Genomic DNA, 26,567 nt, shown 5'->3' on the forward strand with positions numbered 1-26,567 from the left:
TTTGTCATGTTAGCCAATCTGACTGGTGAGAAGTGTTACCTAAGAGTTGTTTTGAGTTGTATTTCTCTAATCAATAGTGATTTAGAGCATTTTTTCATATGATTAAAGATATCTTTAATTTCTTCCTCTGAAAACTGCCTGTTCATATCAACTTTGACTATTTATCAATTAGGGAATGCCTTGTAGTCTTATAAATCTGACTCAGTTCTCTGTATATATTAGAAATGAAGCCTTAGGGGCAGCCAGGTAGCACAGCAAGTAAGAGCACCGGCTCCAGTGTTGAGAAGACCTGGAGATCGAATCCTGGGCTCAGACACTTAGCACCCACCCAGAAACACCTGGCTGTGTAACCTTGAGCAAGTTACTTAACCCCAATTGCTTAGGGGCGGCCAGGTGGCTCAGCGAGTAAGAGCACCGGCTCCAGTGTCAGGATGACCTGGATCAAATCCGGGCTCAGATACTCAGCACCACACCCAGCAATAACTGGCCGTGTAACCTTGAGCAAGTTACTTAACCCCAATTGATTTAAAAAAAAAAAAAAAGAAATGAAGCCTTTATTAGAGACACTGGTTGTAAAAATTCTTTCGCAATTTTCCACTTCCCTCCTAACCTTGGTTACATTGGCTTTGATTACACAAAAACTTTTCAATTTAGTGTTATCAAAATTATCCATACATTTCATAATGCTCTCTACCTCTGGTTTTAACCTAACCCTTTCTTGCATATGTATATATCTATATCCTAGAGATGATAATATGTGTATGCACACACACACACACACACACAGGGAAGGGGTTGGGGAGAGACAGAGAGATACTATGGATGAGAATGTGTCTGGCATTCCAGCCCCTGGGATGTAAAATACAGGGCACAGTTGTATGGTTTAAGCTTATACTTAATTTTCCTAAATGAGAAATCATAAACTTGGGGTGGCTAAGTGGCGCAGTGAATAGAGTACCAGCCCTGGAGTCAGGAGGTCCTGAGTTCAAATCTGACCTCAGACACGTAACACAAAAACTAGCCGTGTGACCTTGGGCAAATTATTCAACCCCAATTGCGATATAAAAAAAAAAAAAAAAAAAAAAAGAAATAATAAACTTAAAGTCTTCTAACCCAGTCAGTTCATATTACAGAGAAGGGCAGATGGGCCAAAAGCAATAAATTATCCAAAGTCAAATTCACATAGCTAATTAACATCTTAGCTATGACTATATGTATGGATAATTTTGATAACATTAAATTGAAAAATTTTTGTACAATCAAAGCCAATGTAACCAAGCTACTAAATTTGATATATAAAAAAGAGAAAAAACTATACTGTCAATATCGAAAAGGAGAAATCATAACAATTGAAGATAAAATAAAGGAAATTTTAAGAAATTTTTTGCCCTACCATATGCCAACAAAAAGAGCAATTTAGATTAAATGGCTGCAAATACAAAACACCCAATCACTTCAAACAAAAGACCACCCCAAAAAAAAAAGAAAAGAAGCAAAAAAGTGGACAAGCCATGAAGGAATTTTTTAATAAAAATAAATAAATTCCAGGACCAAATCGATGTTTAAATGAATTTTATCAGAACAATTAATTCCAATATCATATAAACTATTTGTAAAACTTTACAAAAGGAAAAGAAAGGATTCTACCAAAATTTTTTATGATAAAATGTGATCATATATAAATCAGAAACAGAACACAGAGCAACATCTCCAATACTGAGGCAAAAATATTAAATGAAACATTAGCAAAGAGCATACAATATATTAAAACCATTGTTTGTTTTAATTATGGTCAGACATTATGACCAGGTTGGTTTTATACTAAGAATGCAGAGTTAGTTCGATATAAGGAAAACTATAACAGATCACATTAATAACAAAAAATTTATATCAGATGCAGAAAAAGCCTCTAACAAAATACTATGCATACTTCTGTCTTATAAAAAACTAATAAGTATTAGAATCAATGGAATCATTCCTTGATATGGCATTGTATCTAGAAAATAAAAACAGCAACCAAGATCATATATAATGGAGAAATGCTAGAGGACTTTCCAAAAGGACCCAGGGTAGTTCTTTATCCGCACTATTTTTTTGCATATTGCTATTAATGCTAAGTATATAGCAAGAAAGCTAGAAAAATAAATTGTGGGAGGATGCATAGGAAAAATAAGAAACAAAAATACCACTTTTTGCAGAATGTACGGTGGTTTACTTTTAAAAACCCCACAAGTTTTAACTAAAAAATTAATCAAAAACTTCAACAAAATAACAGAATATGAAATGAGCCATACAAATCATCAACTTTTCTAAATACTATCAACAGAACCAGCAGAAAGAGATAGAAAGATAAATTCCATTCAAAAATGTTACAGAATGTGTATAATCAATGTTTCACCTACCAAGACATATACAAGAAATATAAGACCATATAAAAACTATTAGAAACTATAAAAATATCTTTATAGACTAGACAAATATTAATTGCTCATGGCTAGGCCACACTAACATATTTTTAAATGTCATTAATCTACATATTCAATACAATACCAATCTTTAAGCAACTAGAGGGAAAAATAACAAAATTCATTTGGAGGCACCAAAGATCAAGAGAACTGATGAAAAACAAGGAAATAAAAGTGGCCTAGCAGTGCCAAATCTCAAAATATACTTTAAAAGCAGTAATAACCACAACTACTTGGTTGGGGTTAAGTCACATGTTGATCAGTGGAACAAATTAGGTATGAAAAGCAAATAAATACAGTAAAGTAGTATTCACTAAACTCAAAGACCCCATTATCAGGGTTAAAGATTCACAATTAACTGAAAAGAACTTGGAAGAAACTTGAAAACAATCTGATAGAAATCAGGGTTATAGCATCATTTCATACCACAATAAATTCCAAAAGGATACATGACATAAAAAGTCATGATGTGAATAAATTGGAAAAACAGGGAAGGATATACCTTTGGCAGCTGTAAATATGGAAAGGATTCTTTATCAAACAAGGCATTGGAAGCCTCACAGAAGGCGAAATGGGCAAGCCTGATTATATAACATTAAAAAGCTTCTGCACAAACTAATGAAGATAAAATTCATAGGAAAAAGGTGAGCTGGCTATGTATACTCCTAATAATGGTAAAGTTCTTAGGAGTCATGTTTATCATAAAGGAATATAAACAGTTTTATCTAAGTCCCTTGTGATTTCTCTTTCATGCTTCTTTTTGGTTTTTTAGCTTCTCTTGAGTCTTATGTTTGAATGTCAAATTTTCTATTTTGCTCTGGTCTTTTCATCATGAACACTTAAAAGTCCTCAAATTTCATTTATTATTAATTTTTTTCTCCTGAAAGATTACATTTTATTTTGCTAGGCAGATTGTTCTTGCTTGTAATCCTAGCTCCTTTACCTTCCAGAACATCATATTCCAAGTCCTCCACTCCTTTAACATATAAGCTACTGAATCTTGCATAATCTTGACTGTGGCTCCACATGACTTGAATGGTTTCTTTATGGCTATTCCACAATAGTTTCTCTGTAATCTGGTAGTTCTAGAATTTGGCTGTAATATTTTGGGGAGTTTTCATTTTGGGATCTCTTTCAGGAGGTGATCAGTTGATTCTTTTAATTTCTATCTTACCTACAGGTTTTAGGATATCAAGGCAGTTTTCCTTGATAATTTATTGAAATATAATGTCTGGGTTCTTTTGTTGGTCATCACTTTCTTTTTTATTTTTTAAATTGACCATTTTAATTAAATGACATTGAAAAACATTTTTGTGGGGGCAAAATCAATAAAACCAGCCAGGGTGAGAAACTAAAGTAGTTGACTGAGCATTTTTTAAGATTTTCAGATATATATGACAAGAATATATAGTACCTAAAAACCAAAAGCCACTCTTGTATGAATAAATGGTAAAAAGATTTGAACAAGTAGTTTTCAAAATAACTGCAAACTATCAAGAACTACATGACATATTCCTCCAAAGCACATTAGGGAAATGCAAATCAAAATACATTTCACCTCCCACCCAGTGAACTAGCAAAGATGACAAAAAATTGAAATACAAAATGTAGGGATTATAGAAACACAGGCACAAGAAAACACTGTTAATGGACCTATGGCTCACCCATTCCAGGAAGTAATTTCAAATTATGCTGACAGCAAATATAATTCTGAACCCTTAGACTTAAAAATCCAACTTATATGCATACACTCTCAGGATGTCAATGATAGAAAAGGCCCTACAGATGTCAAAATTTTTGTATCAGTTCTTTTGTGTATTAGCAAAGAACTAGAAATAAAGTAGATATCCATCAACAAGGAAATGGATAGACAAATTGTCAATAAATATCATATTAATCAGTAAGTCAAGTCAATCAACAAACATTTACTAAGTTCCTAATTGTGTATCAGGTACTCTGTTATGTCCTGAGGACACAAATATAAGTAAAAAGAAAAGCAGTTTCAGGTTTCAAGAAGTTGACATTCTAATGGAGGAGATAACACAAAAATGGGGCTGAAAGGGAGGGGGTTGGGAGTTAAAATCTGAAGAATGAAGGATTGCTAGGCTGAGTCTCTTCCCCAAAAACAGAGGTCCTGGGCAGAGTTCACCAATGAGAGAAATGGCCTACAGGGCCAGAATCAGGAGTCATAAATCTACCACAAGAAACAATTAACGATGAAAACTTCAGTGAAGCATGAGATGATGTATATGATAAGATAGAAAACAAAGGAAGCAGAACCAAGGAAATAATATATACAATGGCTCAAATGATCAAAGTAGAAACAGTAACCACAATAGTGTCAGAATTTAATTCCATGAAATAATGATGGCCAATCTTGGACCCAAAGAAGAGGCAGAAAGAAGTACTTCTTCCTTCTTTGCAGAGATGAGGAAATAATAATTTTCAACATTACATATAGTGTTAGACTTGGCCAATGTACTGGTTATCCTATGGTCCTATGGTCTATGACCCTATAATCCTAGTTTTACTAAATTTTTTTTTCTTTCAATTCTTTGTTCTAATAGATGGCTCCCAGGAGTAAGGGACAAAGCATATATTGGGAAATAATGGTCATATAAAAGATTTCAATAAAATTCTAAATTAAATGTTTATCTTTCCCTTCCAATTCTCCTCCTTCATACCCAGCCAATATAATATTTATAAAGCAGTGAGAACAGTGTCTGGTACATAGAAGACCCTATGTAAATACTTATTTCCCTCCCCTCTCTATCCAATCAGCCTATCAAGTGCCTTCTGTGTCTAGGGGCCTATGATTAGAGATGGGAAAGAATATTTTTATAAAATTTAAAACAAATAATCATTACTGTTCCTTTAAAAGCATTAAATTTTCTTGTTTTTCCCCCCAGATCAATGAAATAGTTTAAAGTAAAATTTCACATTCATTTTTTTAAAAACCTGCCACTAGATCCAGTCTATGAACTACATGATTTTTCAATTAATAATACTGTCTGTTGATTCATTTGGGCAGTGAGGCTTTTTATTATATTGTATTAGATTATATTGTATATTATATGTATATACATACAATATAATTATATTATATTTATATGATATAAATATAAGATATAATAATATATACAATATAATTATATTGTATTATATTGTATATTATATTGTATTAGACAGTTTAATGTTTTATTTCTTACCACTTGGTGGCGTTTATTTACTTTGGACCTATACATAGAAACTCAAATGATTTCTCTTTTCCCTGAAGAGGCTATCACCTTCCTTGGTATTTGCTTTTTTTCTCCAACTATGAAAACAAATATAAATGGGAAAGTTCATTTAAAAAAATATTGGGTCTGTATCATTTGAAAATAAATTAGCCTGATCTGTCAAGGAGAGAAATTTATTATTGTAGAATAAAAACAAAATATGCAAGTTCATAAAGAAAATAATCAATGAACAAAAAATCCACCACCACCCCACCCTGAGAGCAGCATTATATATTTGCATTTCAATTTCAAAGCATTTTCTTTTATTCTTACCATTTTAGTATTTCTTTATTTTGTGTAGTACATAAAATGCCAGGTCTGGAGTCAATTAGACTTGAGTTCAAATCTGAATTCAGACACTTACTAGCTGTGAAACTCTAAGAAAGTCACTTAAATTTGTTTTCCTCAGTTTCCTCATCTGTAAAATGGAGATAGTAACAGCACCTTCATCCCAGGTTATTGTAAGGATCAAATGAAATAATAATTGTTAAGCACTTAGTATAATGCCTGGCATGGTCATCGCTTTCAGAGACTCCAATAATTCTTAAATTATCTCTTATTGTAAGGATCAACTGAAATAATAATTGTTAAGCACTTAGTATAATGCCTGGCATGGTCATCGCTTTCAGAGACTCCAATAATTCTTAAATTATCTCTTATTGTAAGAATCAACTGAAATAATAATTGTTACGCACTTAGTATAATGCCTGGCATGGTCATCGCTTTCAGAGACCCCAATAATTCTTAAATTATCTCTCCTGGTCAGTTGTTTTTCCAATGAGATATTTCACATTTTCTTTTTTTTTTTCATTCTTTTGGTTTTGTTTATTGCTTGATGTCTCATGAAGACATTAGCTGACACCTAACTCTAATTTTTAAGGAATTATATTGTTCAGTGAGCTTTTGTAACTCTTTTCCCATTTAGCCAATTCTGTTTTTTAAGGTGTTATTTTCTTTAGCATTTTTGTTGCATTTTTACCAAGCCATTAATTCTCTTTTCATAATTTTCTTGCATCACTTTCATTTCTTTTCCCAATTCCTCTGCCACTCTTATCTCCTACTTAAACTCTTTCAGGAATTCTCATTGGGTCTATATCTAATTTAAATTTATCTTTGAGGCTTTACAGCTCTTTTCACGTTGTTGTCTTCTTCCGAGTTTGTGTCTTGATTGTCCCTGTCACCATAGTAACTCTTTATGGTCAGGTTGTTGTTTATTCACTTTTCCATCCTATTTGTTAAAACTGGACTCTGCTCACCTAGGAGTCAGGAGAGACCACACCAAGCTCCAAGATTTTTTCACACTGCTGTCTTTACAACAAGTTCTGGGGGTCTATAAGTTTTCAGTGCTTCAAAAGTGATATGATCCTAGGAAAGGTGTGGCCACTACTCTCCTGGTCTGTGCTCTGGTCTTTGCCCAGGAAGGGTCCTTGCTCCTCTGCAGCTGCAAGCACTAGCAGCTTTCTTCTCTGGAACTGCAATGGAGTTGCCAAATAGCACCCAAAGTCCCACACCTAGTACCAGCACAAGATCCCTTGTAATACCTTTCTGAACAGTTATCCAATACCCTTACCATCTCTGGGCTGAGAGTTTCTAAAGCTGTTGCAACTGTCACAACTCCTCTAAGGCCCACTGCTGGTGTTGCCACCATGTGGGCTCCAGGCCAACCCTCACTTCTGTGTCACAGACCTATCCTTTCAACCTCCTAGAAAACTGTCTGGCTCCTACCTTTTCTTGGCTATGTGGCTCGAGAATTGATTTGACATGTTACTTTAAAGTATTTTGGGGGGAGAATGTCAACTGAGTTGTTCCTTTAGTCTGCCATTTTGGCATCACACCTCAGAAACAGTGAACTGGGAAAAAAAATCTTTGTAATAAATTTATCTAATATATAGGCAAATGACTGAATTATATAAGCATAAGGGGAATTCTCTGATCAAGGGATATGGAGCAAACAATTCTCAAGAGAAAGCATATCATAACATGACAGAAAAGGAAAATGATAAATGTTGGAAAAGATGTGGGAAAATTGGGACACTAAATGCACTCTTGGTGAAGTTGTGAACTGACCCAACTATTCTGTAGAGCAATTTGGAGCTACGCCCAAAGAGCAATCAAATTGTATATACCCTTTGATCCAGCAATGAATGCTACTAGGTCTGTATCCCAAAGAGATCATATAAAAAGGAAAAAGATCTAAATGTGCAAAAATATTTAAAGCAGGTCTTTTTGTGGCAAAGAAATGGAAATTAAGAGAATGCCCACCAATTGCAAAAATGGCTGAACAAGTTATGGTATATGAGTGTAATGGAATACTACTGTGCTATAAGAAATGATGAATAGGCAGATTTCAGAAAAACCTGAAAAGACTTACACGAACTGATGCTGAGTGAAGTGAGGAAAACATTGTACATAGTAACAGGAACATTATGCAACAATCAACTATGATTGATTTAGTTCTTCTCAGCAATACAACTATCGAAGACAATTCCAAAAGACTCATGATGGAATATGCTATCCATATCCAGAGAAACAACTGATGGACTCTGAATGAAGATAAAAGCAAACTATTTTCACTTTATTTTTAAGGATTTTTTCCTTTTTTATGTTTCTTTTTTCACATGACTAACATATATTTTACATGATTGCACATATATAACCTACATCAAATTGCTGACCATCTTAGGAAGGAGAGGAGGGAAGAAGGAAGAAAATTTGGAACTCACAATTTTATTTTTAAAAAGAATGTTAAAAATAGTCTTTGCATGTAATTGGAAAAAATAAAATACTATTTTTAAAAAGAGAAGGCATACCAATAAACATGTGAAGAAATGCTTCAAGTCACTAGTAAAAAGAAATTAATTAAATTAAAACAACTCTACCATTTTCCTCACACCTATCAGACTGGAAAAGATGAAAAAAAAAAAAAAGGAAAGTGATAATTGCTGGAGAAGATTAGGGAGGCCAAATACACTACTTGTAGAGCAGTGAAATGATCCAACCATTCCAGAAGGCAATTTGGAACTATACTGAAAAAGTCACAAACCTTGTTATACATTCTCTAACTTAGTGAAACCACTACTTGGCTTATATCCCCAAAGAGATCAAAGGGAAAAGGAAAGGATACATAAGCACAGAAATATTCACAATCCTTTTTGTGATGGCAACAAACTCAGAAAATAAGAAAGTGCCCATCAATTGGGAAATGGCTGAACAAATTATGATATATTAATGTAATGAAATTCAGATAAACATGAGAAGACATTAACAACTTAATGCAGAGTGAAATGAGTACAACTAGGAAAATTTGGGAACTACAACATTGTAAAGAAAAACAACTTTAAAAGACTCTGATTAATCCAATAACCAACAAAGATTCCAAAGGTCCAAGAAAAAAAAAACTTGCTATAAGAAAGGAGAGATAAGATATAATGAGAGATGCATTTTTTTTTGTTTTGGGGAGACAATTGGGGTTAAGTGACTTGTTCAATCACACAGCTAGTAAGCTTCTAACACCACATTTGAATTCAGGTCCTCCTGAACCCAGGGCTGGTGCACCATCTAGCTCCCCTAGAGATACATTTTTGGATGTGAAAAATGTACAGTATATTTGGCATGACAGAGCTTTATATGGCACAAGGATTTGGGGGAGTGTTTTAGTTCATCTGTTTGGGGAGCTTGCTGTTTTTTAGGGCTTTTTTGTATTTTTAAATTTCAGAATGGGTTCTATGGAGGACAAGTGATAGTGATGATGCATTTAAAAAACAAGAGAATAGAGGAAGTTTCAAAGCAGGACACAAACAAGCAGAACAGCTCTGAAACGAACATTGAATGCAGTCTCTGCTTTAAAAAAGAGGCAAGATGTTCACAATAGAGATTCAAAGTTTAATACGCAATCTCCTTTTTCTGTTATGAAGAAATGCTCATGTTAATTAGCATTTGTTAAGAACAAATAAATTGTTAAAAATTATTTTAAAAAATAAATCTGAAAAAAAATAGAAAACTGACAAAGAAGCAACTACCAACCAAGAGAGATAAAAGTCCAGATTTGCAATTTACTGGGCTCAGGTAACCACCATAGTAGAAACTCCCTGCAAAGATGCAATTCTCCTCAAGATTAAAGTCTTAGAGAATTTCCTGGTACACTAAGAGCCCAAGACAAGTATGAGATGCAGGATTTGAACCCAGATCTTCCTGGTTCCAAGCTCATTCCCCTATTTACTACATATGCTGACAAAGAACATATCACTCATATGAAAACATACAAACAGAGGAAGAGTCCATTGAATTGATTCTTCAGCATGGATGTCTTGGACAGTCACTGAAGATGGACAATAAATGAAACCTGAAGATGAACATACTGGTCAAGACCATATTAAGGAAATCATGTAGCAATATAATGACTCTAAACAACTTCCTGATCAAAAGCTCACCTTTTCAATATCAATATTCTTCCAAGCATTCCATATGACTACAAGCCATGCAACAGCATAATCTTAAAGGAATCAGAATTAAAAGTGACAAGGGTCAAAAACAAAACATAGTTTTGTCTAAAACATAGTTAATCTAAATAAGCTAGAACCAGTCAGTCAATCAATGAACATTTATTAAGTGCCTACTACATAACAGGCACTGTGTTCTGCTCTGGGGATACAATAAAGGCCAAAAAAAGTCTGCTCTCAGGAAGCTCACAATCTAAGGTGGGAAACAACAGAATATACAAACAAGGTAAATAAGAAATAATCAACAGAGGGAAAGAACTAAAATTAAGAAGAATCAGGAAAGGCTTCTTGGAGAAGGCAGGATTTTAAATGGAACTTGGAAGAAAGCTAAGAAAGCCAGGAGGAGGAGATAAAGAGAGACACACATCTTCCAGGCACGGGGGGCAGTCAGAAAACATACTGAGAGCAAAGACAAGTAGCGTCTTGCTCAAAGCTGTAGTATGTTATGTAAGAGAGCAGTAATATAAAATTCAATCTTGAGAATAGAAAAGAAGGTGAGCCATTTATGTAGTAAGAGTGAGAGATTAAGTGGTCTTACATGTATATCCACAAAATACGAAAAACAAACAAAAATAACCCTATGGAGCATTGAATTAATTTCTATGCAGAATTTAAGAAAAGGCATAAATAAGAAGCATACAAGATGAGAAAGCCTAACTGGGTTATGATCTAAACCCAGACTGAAGAGATTACTGATACAAAGTATATATGCCACTTCCATAATGAAACATACAATCCACTTGCAGAAAGAGAACTGATAGTCTTAGGGTACAGACTAAACCATACTTTCTTCTACTCCCTTTTATTGCTTTTTTCCTGCTTGGAACATGGCTAATGCAGAAATCTGTTCTGCATTATCTATACATATTTGTAATGGTTTTTATTTTTCTTGCCTTCCTGAAAGGAAAGGAGGAAGAGATGGAAAGAACTAAGAAACTGAAAAAGGATTTTTTTTTAATTTTTAAAAGAAAAAAAGCTTACAACAGTCAACTGGCCACATGCAATACTTCTTAGGGTGGCACACCAAACTCAAATACAACTGGGAAATATTTAACAAAATAAATAAAAGTACAATAAAAAGTGTATTTCACAACTTATTTTCAATACCCAGCTGATACCCAATTTTGCCCCAAAGGCTGTCTAAATGTAACTATCAGAAATATTCACAAGAGGGGTGATATGACTCTTGTGATTCTTTCTTGATCAATCTTATAAACTATTCACATGTCAAGAAACAGTTTTCATATAGTTTTATGCATCTTCAATGTTGACGATGAGCGTCAGGGACAAATGGTAGACATCCTTCTTGCTGCTGTTACAGAACCCTAGTCATGTGTTAAGTCTAACAAAAAAGAATACGGTTATTATGACTTGGGTCACTAACATCTGCTATAATAATAATAGCCAATATTTAAGATTTTTAAGGTTTGCAAAGCACTTTACAAATTTTATCTCATTTATAATCACAACAACCCTGGGATGGAGACGCTATGATTATCTACATTTTACAGATGAGGAAATAGAGGGTGAGAGATGTTAAATGATTTGGCCAGGATGTCACATACTTAATAAGTGTTTAACTCAGAATTTGAACTCATTTTCCTGACTCCAGATCCAGTGCTCTATCCACTGAAGAAATTTAACACATCTCTTTTATATTCACTAGAGTTAAAAGACTGTCAAAACCTCATTTCTGCACATATGTCTTAATTATTCAATGAATTAAATAAAAATATTATGTACATTTTCCAGCAAGGACTCATACAGTTAATGCTTTCACAAAGTGCTTCCTTTGAGTATTGTGTATATACACACATGTGTATACATACACACGTGTAAATATGACTTAGGTATAGCATCTCTTTTAAGTTAAAAAATGAATAGTTTTCTCAATATAAGAAATTACAAATGGCCAATATGATTTTGTTGTTGTTCAGTCATTTCAATCATGTCTGATTCTTTGTGACCCCATTTGGAGTTTTCTTGGTAAAGATCCTGAAGCGGTTTGCTATTTCCCTCTCCAGCTCATTTTATAGATGAGGAACACAGGTAAACAGGGTTAAGTGACTTGCCAAGGGTAATCCAGCTAGTAAGTGTCTGAGGCTGGATATGAACTCACAAAGATAAGTCTTCCTGACTCCAGGCCTGTCACTCTATCCACTGTGCCACCCAGCCACCAGGTCAATATGGTAACTATCTTCAAAAATTTGAAGGGATGCATGTAAAAAGGGAATAAATTTATTTTATATTGTTATAGAGACCAAAACTAGGAGCAAAAAGAGTAAATTTCCCCTTGACATAAGAAGGAACACTTTATGACTTAACCGTAATAATGGATGGTGTTAACCCAAGAGGAATTGAGTTCTTTATCACTAGAAATATTCAGAGACTTAATGATCATTTGTCAAAGTTGCTATAGACATGATTCTTGCATTAACTGGGAAGATGAATTCAACAAATTAGAATGCTGACTACTGAATTTGCTTAAGAGTTCTTCCTTCCTATAGATATTAACTCTCATTTTTAGTCTTTAGGTATAATATCAAAATCATGTCCTCTCTTCAAATGTTTTCACATTTCTTTTTTTTTTGGGGGGGGGGGATTTTTGGAGGGCAATTGGGGTTAAGTGACTTGCCCAGGGTCACACGGCTAATGTGTGTGTGTGTGTGTTTGCGTGTTAAGTGTCTAAGGTCAGATTTTAACTCAGGTCCTCCTGACTCCAGGGCTGGTGCTCTATTCACTGCACCACCTACCCACCCCGTGTTTTCACATTTCCAAGGTTCATATTTTCATTATATATGTATATATATATATATGTCATAAATACAAACACATGTATATAGGTGATAGATGAAGTCATGTCATGGTGTACATATGGAGTAACACACACAGACGCCCACAATCTATTTTTACCTTTCGTCCTGTAAATGCTGCACGATGAAGAGGAGTGTCTCCCATATCATTTAACACATTTACTTCTGCACCAGCCTGGAAAATAAAAAATAAAACTTTAATGTTTCGATAAGTAAATAAAAGTCAAAATGATTCAATTACAAAGTCATTTACTAAACCTCCATGGCATGGTGCAGCTAGGATGGAAAGAACACTGGATCAGGAATCACAGGACCCAGATGTGAAGCTACTTACTTCCTCTGGGTCTACACAATGGGAGATCTGGACTCAATGATCTCTAGATTCTCTTCCAGATCTAAACATGTGATTCTATTACAGAGGATTGTGGGCCATATTAAAATAAAGATAACTTTGTACCATCATGAAGCTTCAAATCTAGTAAGTGGATATTAACACACAAATAAATGCAACAAAAAATGAAACACTACAAGTATAAAAAAGAAATATGAAGAGCTATTTGACATATGAGGAAGGAGAGATTATTCATTCCTATTGGGACCAGGGAAATCTTTAAGGATGAGGTGACTTTTTGGGAGGATCTTCAAGGACTAGAGAATTTCAACAGATGTAGAGAAGGAAAGAAAAAAATACTCCCAGCATAGGACATGACTAAAGGCTTATACACAATGGATAGAAAGTAATCCAGGAGAGTAGAGCAAATAGAACATAAATGCATTCAATTATTCCACATAAGGGATCTGTCCTACTAGACCAAGCTTCTCGATCTTGTTTATGTCATAGACCCTTTGGCAGTCTGGCGGACCCTTCTCAGAAAAATATTTTTGAACACATAAAGTAAAATACATAAGATTTAATCCTCCTAACACACAGGTGTGATCACTTGACTCTTTTGCTCAAAATCATTCACTAACTCCCTATTTCTTCTCAAACACTCCAGTGGACCGTTGCGCCACAGCCTGCTTGAACCTACCATGCAAATTTCCATTACCCTTAAGGTGATCCTCAATTTCAAAGCCTAAAAATCTATAATATTCCATGACTCATGGCCATTTGATAGCACTGGAAAGTGATGGTATTTAAAAGACAGTCCTTTATTCTAAGGATAAGGTTAGAAGTCAATAAAAGAATTATGCCTTTTCCCAAAGACAATGTCAGTCTACTTTTCTCTTATTCCTGCTATATTCTGAGCTCAAATCATCACCCATTTTAGTATCTATCCCAGACGGATTTATCTTTCCATAGAGGTATTTGTAGGTATCTAGGTATAAGGTATTTATAGATATCTTTCTCTATCTATATACACATACACAAGCGGACAAGTTCAACTGATAAATTCATATCATCATCTGGACAATAGGCCTTCTTCACTCACTTGGTTTCTTCCTTCACTAATATGACTAGTTAGGTCAATCTCTTTTGAGTAATCATGACTCTTATCAAAGAGGTTCTACAGTGTTCCAAAGCTTGAGTCATAAAGTACAATGTCATCTGCAAACTGGAGCATCACCACCTAAAAGGGTATCATCCCTCTTTGACTTGGACAGTAAGCTGGATCGCCTCCCTGACAGTAACAAAAATCTTTGGTGAGCATTATCTCTGATTAATGTCTTACATGGTGATGATAATAACAAGAGGTAGCATTTATAAAGCACTTTAGGATATGAAATTTTACCAATCGTATCTCATTTTATCTTTATAACAACCCTGGGAGGTAGATGCTATTATTATCCCCATTTTACTGATGAAGAAACTGAGGCAGTTTGAACTCAAAAATTTCCTGACTCCAAGTCCAGTATTCTATTCACTGAGCCAGCTTAGCTGCTAAATGATCAGTTGTCAAAAAAGTTCATCTGTGTTGCTATATTCTGCAAAGAATTTTGTGTAATTGTGACGTTCACAAGGAAGAAACCTTGTTTCAGGAAAGCTTCTAAGATAGCATTTTGGTTTATTAAATAAAATATGGTTTTTTTTTTGTTTAAAGTTAACAAATAAAAAACCTGGAAAGACTTGTACAAACTGATGAAAAGCGAAATAAGCAGAACCAGGAAAACATTGTACATAGTATCAGCAATACTGTGTGATAAATAGCCAAATAAAGAACTGATGGACTCAGGATGAAGATCAAAGCATATTTTTTCACTTTATTTTTTCTGATGGTTTTATTTCCTTTTGATCTGTTTTTTCTTCCACAATTGTGACAAATATGGAAATATCTTTTATATGATAGCACATGTATAAACTATATCAAACTGCTTATCATTTTCAGAAGAGGAGAGTGGAGTGAGGGAAGAAAAATTTGGAACTCAAAATCTTGTAAAAATGAATGCTAAAAAGTTTTCTTAATATGTAATTGGGGAAAATAAAATACTATTTATTTTTTAATAAAGTTAGCAAATATCCCAATAAACAATAAATACAGTAGAGCTCTATTTCCTATAGAATAAAATACAGAACCTTTCATTGTTCTAGAATTTAAGACCCTTAAAGTCCATCCTACCTTTACAGTTTTATTTTACTCTACTTCTCTCCATGTATTTTATGTGGCAGCCAAAATAGATAGGACTACTAAATCTTCCTAAACCTGTCCTGTAATCTCACTTCTATGCATTCCCCATATGCTACCTCCATGCCTGCAATACTGTTCCTTTATCCTATGGGCCTTTTTACATCTTCTCACTTTAAGACACAATTGAGGTTCACTTCCTTAATGAAACATTTTATTAATCTTCTCTCCTCAAATTTTTTACATTTCTTACATTCTTGGATTTCTTAGCTTTGTCCTTTGTCCTTATCACAGTCTACTTATCTGTATGAACTTTTGATCCTCCCAACCCCATGAGGGTCTAATGCCTCTGAAAACAGCAAGTAAATTGTTTTGATCATTGTATTCCCTCAAACACTTACAGGCACTTAAACAAGCTGTACTGAATTTAATACAAAATAAAAAAAAAATAAAGAAAACATGAAAACCTTTAAAGTAACAGAAGACATTTTTCTGGTCTTGTAACATGTGGCTAACAATGCAGCATGCTATATAAGTCATCTTTTCTCTACATACATAACTTTTACAATGCTTCTAATAAACATTTGTTTTTGCTCACCTCTGAGTTCTAGCTTCCCTGGTTTAAGACAGTTCAAATCTCACCTTCTATGGGAGACTTTTCCCACCCTTTCCCAATCCCCTCACTGCTAACTGCTAGCATGCTGACTCTTCACTGGCTACAAAGATAGCTTACACTGAGAGAAACAAGAGTTCCCACTTATCACTGCCCTAAAAACTGTGTGATTCTTAGCACTGTTTCCCTCCTTGTCCATCACTCTGCTACTTTATCACTACAGATAAAGAAGAAGGGCTCACAGGAATGAGGATAATTTTATATTTTTACTTTGTTTCACAGGTCGCCAAAGAATTCATCACTAAGTGGCCAGCCTCTTAGTCATGAGTCTTTTCACACTCGGCTAGGCTGGTCCTCAGAAATCATCTGCTGCCAGTACCACACACAAAGCCTTCTGAACATGGCAGAACTTGCCAGAGATTATACTCTGCAATCATAGCATTTGAGAAACCAAGGTTGTATCCACCCCATGAAGTGACACTAGAATAGGACTTTTATGAATCAAAGAAATTCTGTACTGTCCGACATTATTTATTATTATTAGTTTAACACTTCTTTCTTATAGTCATTCTTTATTTTTTAATTAAATTTTATGTTTATTTTTAGTTTACAACATTAATTTCCACAAGATTTTAAGTTACAAATTTTCTCCCCTGTATTTCTCCTACCTACCGCCCCAAAACAGTGATCCCACTGTATACCCCCTCCCCCAATCTGCTCTCTCTTATATCATCCTCCATCCCTCCTCCAACTGTTAGGTAGGGCAAGATGGATCTCCATACTCCAGTGCCTGTATATCTTATATCCCAGTTGCAGATAATAATAATAATAATTTTTTTAAACATTTGATTTTAAACTTTGAATTCCAGCTTCTTTCCCTTCCTCCCTCATTACCCACTCTTACTGGGAAGATAACCAATTCAATAAAGGTTGTACATGTGTGGCTACACAAAACATTTCCATAGTGGATATATTGTGAAGCTTAACACTTCTTAAAGAGCAGCTAATCCACTGAATAAAAACAAATGACTAACTGAAAGTGTAAAATTTACATTGAGATGGGAAAAAACAGAAAATACCACTTGAGTTTCTTTAGCTCTAAAGCAGAAAAAGGAAATAAAATTCTTACTTATACTAAAAAAAAAACTGATAAAGCAGTGTTTCACATACAACAGGATGCTCAATAATTTGGACTATTGCATGAATCCTTTACATTTTCAAAAAAATTGCCTCCAGTGTTTGCTTTAAATACTCAGTTTGCAGTATTATAAAAAAACTATTTCTTCTTTAATTACTATGGAGATATTTGTAGAAATCATGAAAATCTTTTAGTTTTCAAAAATACTTAGAAGTTTTAAATTAAATTAAATTTAAGTTTCATATAGTAAAATCATTAAAACTCAAAGAATAGAATAAAGAAATATGAATTAACTAGTCTTAGAAAATCTTAAATTATTATTATAGGGGGCAGCTATGTGGTGCAGTAAATGGAGCACTGGCCCTGGAGTCAAGAGGACCTAAGTTCAAATCTGGCCTCAGACACTTAACACTTGCTGGCCGTGTGACCTTGGGCAAGTCACTTAACCCCAATTGCCCTGCCTTCCCCCCCTCCAAAAAGCAAAAAAAAAAAAATTTTTTTATTACAGAACCATAAGGCACCTTGTGATCTGGTTAAATAAAAAAAGCAACTACTAGTACTCTTATTGACTAAAATCAATTCTTACTCTCCTTCTTTAAGGGAATTTCAACAATATTTGTTATACCTATAACAAGTTGCTCACCATCTTAGGGGAGGGGGAGATAGGGAAAAAATCTGGAACTCAGAATTTTTTTTAAATGAATGTTAAAAATTGTCTCTACATGTAATTAGGAAAAAATAAAATACTATAACAATAATAATAAAACAATGGTTACTATAAACTACTAAACAGAAGTCTTTAAAATTAAAAGCCAGAAATATACCTTCAACAAATCCTGCACTACTTGTCCATGTCCAAAATAGCATGCCAAATGAAGAGGAGTCCAGCCCAAATTAGATTTACTTCTCCCTAAAAATGTTATCAGAACACAACACATTCATGAAAACTATAACAACAGTTGTTTCTATATAACAAAGTTGTCACCATAATATGATTTTTTTTCAAATCCTCCTGGCACAATCTACCCCAACACTGCTTGGCCACATTGCAATGAAATCTATTAAGTACACATGATACATCTTTCGTGTGTGACCCTGGGCAATTCATCTTTACTGTAGAGGGAATTTCCTCTTAAGTAATAATCTATATGAATGAAATTGTAGGTCTGATCAAAAAAAAAAAAAGGAAAGAAAAGGCAAAAAAAACAGTCCATCTGTGATGGACAACATGAAGAATACTAAATCAGTAATCAAGAGATGTGGATTCTAGTCATTCACCTTCCACTCATCATCTGTGTGACCTCGAACAAGCAATGGCTTCAGAGCTCTCAGCTCAAAGACCCCAAAGGGGCTGGACAACTGGTCAGAAGGAGATTAGAGGGGACCGCTGCTGATACTGGGTACAGGACTCTGCTGCATTACCCATACTAGATTCCAGGTCATAGTCCCAGAACAAGGAAGTGTACTAGTTCACTAGAGCCACAGGGAAGTTGGGACCCTGGTAACCGTTCCAAGGTGGAAAAGAGTGCTTGTGGTTGTTCACAGTTCAAAATACAGGCCAGGAGAACACTGACCACACCTTTCCTTTGACATATCTCCTTAGAAGAACTGAAAACTTACAGAATCCTAGAACAAGCTCTGAAAACAGCAGAATAAAAAAATCTGAAGCTTGGGACAAAGCCCCCTATACTCTAGTAGCAGAGCCCAACTTTAACATAAAATGAAAAATCAAAAAATAGGGTGGGAAAATGAACAACAACAACATAAAAGAACCTGATTGTAAAAAGCTACTAGGGTGACAGGAAAGATCAAAATACAAAGTCAGAAAACAACAATGTCAAAATAGCTACAAGCAAAGCCTCAAAGGAAAAGAGTAAAGTGGACACAAACCCAACAAGAGTTTCTAGAAGAGTCCAAAAAGTATTTTTAAAATCAGAAAAGTAGAGGAAAAAATGGAAAAGAAATGAGAGTAATGCAAGCAAATCATGAAAAAATAAACAACAGTTTGGTAAAGCAGACACAAAGAAAAAAAAAATCCTGAAAAATATAACACCTTAAAAACAGAATAGGCCACATCGTAAAAGAGTCACAAAAATCCACTGAAAAGAAAAAATTCTTTAAAAAGCAGAATTGACCAAATAGAAAAAGAGGTACAAAAACTCAGTGAAGAAAACAATTCCTTAAAAATTAGAATAGGGCATGTGGAAGTTAAAGACGCCTTAAGAGGGGTGGCTAGGTGATGCAGTGAAAAGAGCACTGGCCCTGGAGTCAGGAGGACCTGAGTTCAAATCCAGCCTCGGACCGTTGATGCACTTACTGTGTGACCTTGGGCAAGTCCCTTAACTGCAAATGCCTTGCCTTCCCCCCTCCAAAAAAAACCCAAACAAACAAAAAAGGAAAATGTCCATTTTTTGACAAAGTAGATGAAGAAAGACAATTCAGATATTTCACAAAGGGTCCTTACAACTTATAAGGGAAGGATAATATTACTACAAACTATTCATTATTTAGGGAGATTAATATTATTATGTCTATATAAAAGTGTCTAGCAATGAAAGGTTAATGAGGAAAATAAGAATTTAATCAAACTTACCTTTGCAATTAATATTGGCAACCACTTCCTTTCGCTCCACAGTTTCTAAGAGCTTCCTAACTTCCTCAGTATTGCCATTTCTGGCATTATGGAGAAGTTGTTGTTCTGCTTCTGTACTCATTTCTAAATAAAATAATAAATAATGTTCCCATTACAAGAACAATACAAGAATATTAAAAAATGTCTTTTCCCCCAAAGAGCTAAACATGTTTGAATGTTATCTAAATCACCTCTCCTAAGAAATTACAAAGAAAAATAACATCTTAATTTTGTAGATAAGAAAACAGAGATGATTAAATGAAAGTTGTTAAGCAGATTCAAGTCTCTCTGTGCTTTGTTTTATTTTCTATTATCAGTAACTTGAATTTTTTGAGAAGTTAAAATACACAGTTACTAGGCTTGTAGGAAGATGGTGGCATAAGCAGAAGGTAAAGAAATAGTTCCCACTAGACCCTACAAAACATCCAAAGAAACCAAAATCTTTTCATATAAGAAAAACAAAGTTCAGTTTAAAGCAATTAGCAACTAGAGAAAAATTCTGAAAAAATTTTAAAATTCTGTTGCATAAAAAAGGACAAAGCAGCATAAAGAATAACTTAAGAAAAGCCCAACAACTCAAATGGACAACCAGCATGTTAAAGAAAATAAAAATATTGGAATTTGGCTTAAAAAAATTATCCAGTGGGGCGGCCAGGTAGCACAACGAGTAAGAGCACCGGCTCCAGTGTCGGGATGACATATGGATCGAATCCGGGCTCAGACACTTAGCACCCACCCAGAAACACCTGGCCGTGTAACCTTGAGCAAGTTACTTAGCCCCAATTGCTTAGGGGCGGCCAGGTGGCTCAGCAAGTAAGAGCACCTGCTCCGGGATGACCTGGGGATCAAATCCGGGCTCAGATATTTAGCACCACATCCAGAAATAACTAGCCGTATAACCTTGAGCAAGTTACTTAACCCCGATTGCTTTAAAAAAAAAAATTATCCAGGGGCAGCTAGGTGTTGCAGTGAATGGAGCACCGGCCCTGGAGTCAGAAGGACCTGAGTTCAAATCCAGCCTCAAACACTTGATACACATACTAGCCGTGTGACCTTGGGCAAATCACTTAACCCCAAATGCCCTGCTCTTTCCCCTCCAAAAAGCCAAAAAAAAAAAAAAAATTCCAGAATATGAACAGGCAGTTTTCAGATGAATAATTTAAATCTATAGTCATATGAAAAAAATCCTCTAAATCACTACTGATTAGAGAAATGCAAATCAAAACAACTCTGAGATCATCACACCTATGAGACTGGCTAACATGACAAAACAGAAAAATTATAAATGGTAGAAAAGATGTGGAAAAACTGAAACACAAATGCATTGTTGGTGGAGTTGTGAACTGACCCAACCATTCTGGAGAGCAACCCAGGAATATTTCACTACTAGATATATATCCCAAAAATATCATAAAAATGGGAAAAGGACCAATATGTACAACAATATAGCAGCTCTTTTTGTGAAGACAAAGAATTAGAAATTGAGGGGATGGCCATCAACTGTGGAATGGCTGAATAAGTTATGGTACATGAATGTAATGGAATACTATTGTGCTATAAGAAATGATGAGCAGGCAGACTTCAGAAAAACCTGGAAAGACTTAAATGAACTGATGCTGAGTAAAGTGCCCAGAACCACGAGAACATTGTACACAGTAACAGCAACACTATGCAATGACTTTTATTGATTTAGCTCTTCTCAGCAATGCAAGGATCTAAGACAACTCCAAGAGACTCATTATGGAGGGTGCTATGTACATTCAGAAAAAGAGTCTGAGTACAGATTGAAGCATACTATTTGCTCTCTTTTTTTTGTTTGTTTTGTTTCTTCTTTCTCATGGTTTTTTTCCATTGGTTCTGGTTCTTCTTTACAACAGGACTAATGTAAAAATATGTTTAAAATGAATGTATATGTAGAGCCTATATCAGACTGCATGCCACCGGGGGGGGAGGGGAAGAAAATTTAGAACTCAAAATCTTATGGACATGAATGTTGAAAAATAAAAATTAATTAATTTTTTTAAGTCCAGGAAAAAAGGCAAAATTCACAAAAAGTAAAAAACAAACATATATTTAGATCCTAGAATCCATTTTGTAACAAATTAAAGCCTCTTTTTCAAAGACAGATAGTATGCCAACAATCTTCCAAATAGTTGTTTATCAATAAAAGGCCAAATAGCATAGAACTGGGAAAATAAACTGCTGAATTTGAAGTTCAAAAGACCTGGATTTAAATCCTGTCTCTGCTACTTACTAATTGCATAAATTTGGCCAAGTTGAACTCTGAACCTCAAAACCTCCTGTGTAAAATTAGGGGACTGAACTAGGAGACCTCTAAAATATCTTCTCATTCAAAATTATGATTTAATAAATTTGAAAAAGAAAAAAAGATCCTTCCAATCTTTCCTACCCAGAGACTGACACAGTTGACCACACTGCATATAAAGAAAGCCTTAACAACAAAACTGAGATAAATAAGCTCATCAAGATAGCAAGATAAAAAAAGTTAAAAAAAAAAAAAAGCCACATTCTTATGCACTATCAATAAAGGCTAAGAGGAACTAATTTTTTAAATTCCATTTACAATAATGACAAAAAAAATCACAAATATGTGGGTATTAACTTACCAAGTCACATACATCTTTAAAATTATTAACAAAACAATTCTGAAAGAAACCAAGGAAGAAAAATTGGAAGACTATCTTTTATATATGGATAGGATGGGAGGAAGTAATGAAAGTGTCAAAACTCTGTAAATCAATTTATAGGTATAATGCAAATTCAAGCAAAATACTAATGGGTTATTATATAAAAACTGAATAAAATAACAAAATGTATTTAAAGAGAATAAGTGGACAAGAATATCTAATTGGTAGAAAAAAACTACAGAGACTTGTGAACCCATTTAAAGTAAAATCAAAAATTATCATAGCAACCTCATGGTAAACAAAAAAAAAAACTAAAATATAGATTAATGGAATGTAATTTGGGATCCAAAAAATAGAACCAAAATGCACATAAAAAGATAGTACCTGATAAGCCTATAGGTAATTAAACATTAGAGAAAGAACTGTCTTGATCTTGGATTATCATCAGTATTTTAGTCTAGTGTCTATCACACAGGGTCCCTTCTCTTCTCTGATACTTCCACCACCCTGATACAAATTCTCATCACCTGACATCAGGACTAATTGCAATAACCTATTTTCTGGCCTATCTGCCACAAGGGTCTCCACTCCAGTCCATCCTCCACTTAGCTGGCAATAACATTCCTTAAGTTCAGGTCTGATTCCCCATCCCAATAAAATTCAATGACTTCCTATTGATGTGGTGCTTGGGTGCCTGTGTTTGAACCACAGTTTCTAAAATCACATCAGCTTGCAAAATCACATTTCTCCCTAGCCTCAAATCTCCCTAGCCTCAGAGCATTATCTCTGCCCCTTGCCCCTACCCCCCCCGCCAGTACTCTGCCTAGCAACCATTCATGAACTATTTACCTCCCCTTAGTATAATAACCAGCTGCACCCACTGTGTTTCCCCGATAATAAGACCTATCCCGAAAATAAGCCCTCCCCTTTACTTTGTAAGATTCCTCTAAAATAAGCCCTCCCCCGAAAATAAGCCCTATTGAGATTGCTACTGTAGTGAAGGTGATCCCCTGCGCTACACGCTACATTACAGTACCCTCTGTATGCACCGTCCCCCCCCACCCTGTGAAACACACGCCGTGCTCTGAGCTGCATCCAATCAGAGCTGCAGCAGTAAGCGCGTCATCCTGTTCTTCCCCAGTGATTTGCTTATTGAATAAAGGTACATTTTTTTATTCACATTTACCTGTTTATTAAAATTGCTGTCAATGTTCATTAAAATAAGCCCTCCCCTGAAAATAAGCCCTCTGGTGTTTTTCTGTCCAAAAAAATTAATAAGACAGTGTCTTATTATCGGGGAAACACGGTATGAATCCTTCACTAGAACTATCTATAAGTAACTTCCCAGCCCATTATGCACATCCTGGATCCCTCATTAGCTTGGGACATATGTATACGCCCAACATCCATCTTGTCAAACAGAACATTGATGGGTAGCAGACTGGGTACTTCTCAGTCAGCCCTGACTGCTATTTGACTTAGTGACATTTCAAGCCTAAAACCATACCTCCATGAAGCCCCGCCTTGGGCTATTTCCCAGTGAATTATGGGCGACAGGCCTGCCCCATAGATATTAAAAGTGCATGTTCCTTTAAGCACTGACCACTCCTTAACTCCTCCCTAATCCTACCCTTACTCACCTAGTTAGCATAATTGGCACAGGTTATACCGTACTAAAGATTTTCCTATAAAAACTTTAATGCTACCCCTTTAGGGTCGCACGTTCCTTAAGACCTCCTGCCCACTGTATAGCCTAACGATAAACTTTTACCAACTTGACTCAGAATGCTTGAGCCTGTGAATTCACTCCAGAATCACCTCTTGGTCAAATATAAAATTGTCTAGCATTCACAAAGCCCTTCATAACCTATTGTCCCCAAATCTTTTCAGAATTCTTATTATACCTTACATCTTACCACATACTTTGTGAACCAGTGATGATGCTGACCTCTTTTCTATTCCTCATTTATCTCCTGACTCTGGGCATTTTCACTGGTTGATCCCCATACCTGGAATGCCCTCCCCTCCTCCTCTATCTCCTGGCTTCCCTGGCTTCCTTCAAGTCCCAGGTAAAGTCTCACCTTCTAAAGTAAGCCTTTCCTGATCCCTCTTAATTCCAGTGCCTTCCCTCTCTCTGCTGATCCTCTCCAATGTATCCAGTATGTAGCTTGTTTGTAAATGTCACTTGAATGCTGCCTCCCCTGTCAGACTGTGAGCTCCTGTGCGTAGGGACTGTGTTTACTTTTCTTTCTACCCCCAGTATTTTGCACAATGCCTTGCTAGAAGCAGGTACTTAATAAATAGTTACTGATTTGCGGACTAACAAGCAAGTGCTTAAAATGCTTTTTCACCCATTCATTTACTTAACACCTTCTGCTATAACCAATATAAGTTTGTTGGTTTTTTTAAGCAACTGGGGTTAAGTAACTTGCTCAAGGTTACATGGCCAGGTGTTTCTGGGTGGGTGCTAAGTTTCTGAGCCCAGATTCGGGCTGGTGCTCTTACTCACTGTGTTACCTGGCCGCCCCAACCAAAATAAGTATTTTAAAACAAACAAAATCAGAAGAAATATTTATCGGATTAAGAAGAGAAGAAAAATGTTATTTTACTGGGGACAAATTGTTCTTTCCAAAATGAAAAGAAACTTTTTATCTGCAAAAAGTCTCAGAATAGTCTAACCTGGCTGGATTTGATACCAGACTCCATAGATTCTTCTCAAATGATTTTTAGTCACTGCAATTAAGAAGTAACATGGAAGATCTAAAATTTTCATTAGATGCAGCAAAAAGCAGAATTAACACAGGAGAACAAAGAATGGTATAAACTGCTGTTCAAGTAGAATAGCAAGCTAGAAGATAATTCAACCAGAAAACTACTTGGAAACAATGCAAGACAAAGCTACAATTTGAAGAACAGATCAAGGAAAAGGTAACTAAGAATTATAAGCATCCAGAGTATATTAAAAAGAAAATAATCTTACTATAATTCAATAAATGATTTAAGATAACTTCCTATTTTTCAAAAATAAATGACTCAAATGAAGAAATCCACAGAACTACAACAAAGAGAAACCTAAAAATTCAACTCTATCCAGCAGATTATGAAACCTCCAAACTATAGCATAAAAAAGAAGAAATTATGTAAAGTTCCAGGAAAAAGAAAGACATCATCCACCAAAGAACAACAATCAGGCAGATCTGAGCAGACCAGGCTGAGGGGAGCTCTGCCCCTCCCCTCCTGCTCTCCCTCTTCTCTCTGGCAGATGTGCTGTCACCCAGAACCTACCAAGATCTTCCCTCTCCTCACTCCTTTATGTCAATACTTCTTTTTTCCCCTGTGCCTCTCTCATTGTAATTGAATGGACCACTTACTTCCCAATATCCACCCCTAACACAGAGACCCTGGAAGAACCACTCTTTTTTAATCTGATCCATGTACCCACTCCCCACTATTATAACTGTCAAGGGGTTCAGAGCCCTTCAAGACCCACTTACAGACTAGTTAAGTGCTTAAAATGCTTTTTCAACCATTAATTCACTTCACATCTTATGCTATTACCAAATAGATAAATGACATAAGTATTTAAAACCAAACAAAATAGCTCCTGGAGTAAGCACCCTGAAAACCTTCTAATTCCCAGCCATGGGGCAGACACAGCTTCCTGAGCTCAGGGAGTCATTAACTACCAATCTGCCTGGTAAGATGGAGACAAACAACAGAGCTTTACCACCTGCCTTACCCAGCACTCTAAAGTCGTCCATCATGCTTCAGACTTGCCTATCCATTGGGCACATTGCCTATATTGCCCTCCAGAATCCCCAGCATTGCTATTTGCTCTGCTACAAAATCTTAACATTTTACAGGGGCCTTCCACCTGCGATCTCTCTCTCTCATCTTGCTTTTCTACTTATATCCCC

At 35.3% G+C, this 26,567-nt stretch overlaps 1 protein-coding gene across 7 annotated transcripts in view; it reads right to left on the reverse strand.

Annotated features, from left to right (window-relative positions):
* The window catches only part of OSBPL1A (oxysterol binding protein like 1A), a 359,956-nt gene that overhangs the window by 312,431 nt on the left and 20,958 nt on the right, over window positions 1-26,567 (reverse strand). For 5 of the 7 annotated variants that reach the window (XM_069099804.1, XM_069099806.1, XM_069099802.1 and 2 more), the window contains exons 2-4: window positions 19,964-20,086; window positions 18,195-18,280; window positions 13,156-13,230 (exon numbers count right to left, since the gene is read on the reverse strand). In XM_069099804.1, the coding sequence (XP_068955905.1) occupies window positions 13,156-13,230; window positions 18,195-18,280; window positions 19,964-20,084 (282 nt within the window). In that variant the 5' untranslated portion in view covers window positions 20,085-20,086. Of the gene's footprint in view, window positions 1-13,155; window positions 13,231-18,194; window positions 18,281-19,963; window positions 20,087-26,567 lie in introns of those variants that run through there. The other 2 variants (XM_069099807.1, XM_069099808.1) reach the window with 2 other exon arrangements.

This window comes from Petaurus breviceps, unplaced genomic scaffold (genome assembly GCF_028583685.1).
Source record: "Petaurus breviceps papuanus isolate PSGF00001 unplaced genomic scaffold, PetGlider_PUasm1.0 38, whole genome shotgun sequence".
Classification (NCBI taxonomy): domain Eukaryota; kingdom Metazoa; phylum Chordata; class Mammalia; order Diprotodontia; family Petauridae; genus Petaurus; species Petaurus breviceps.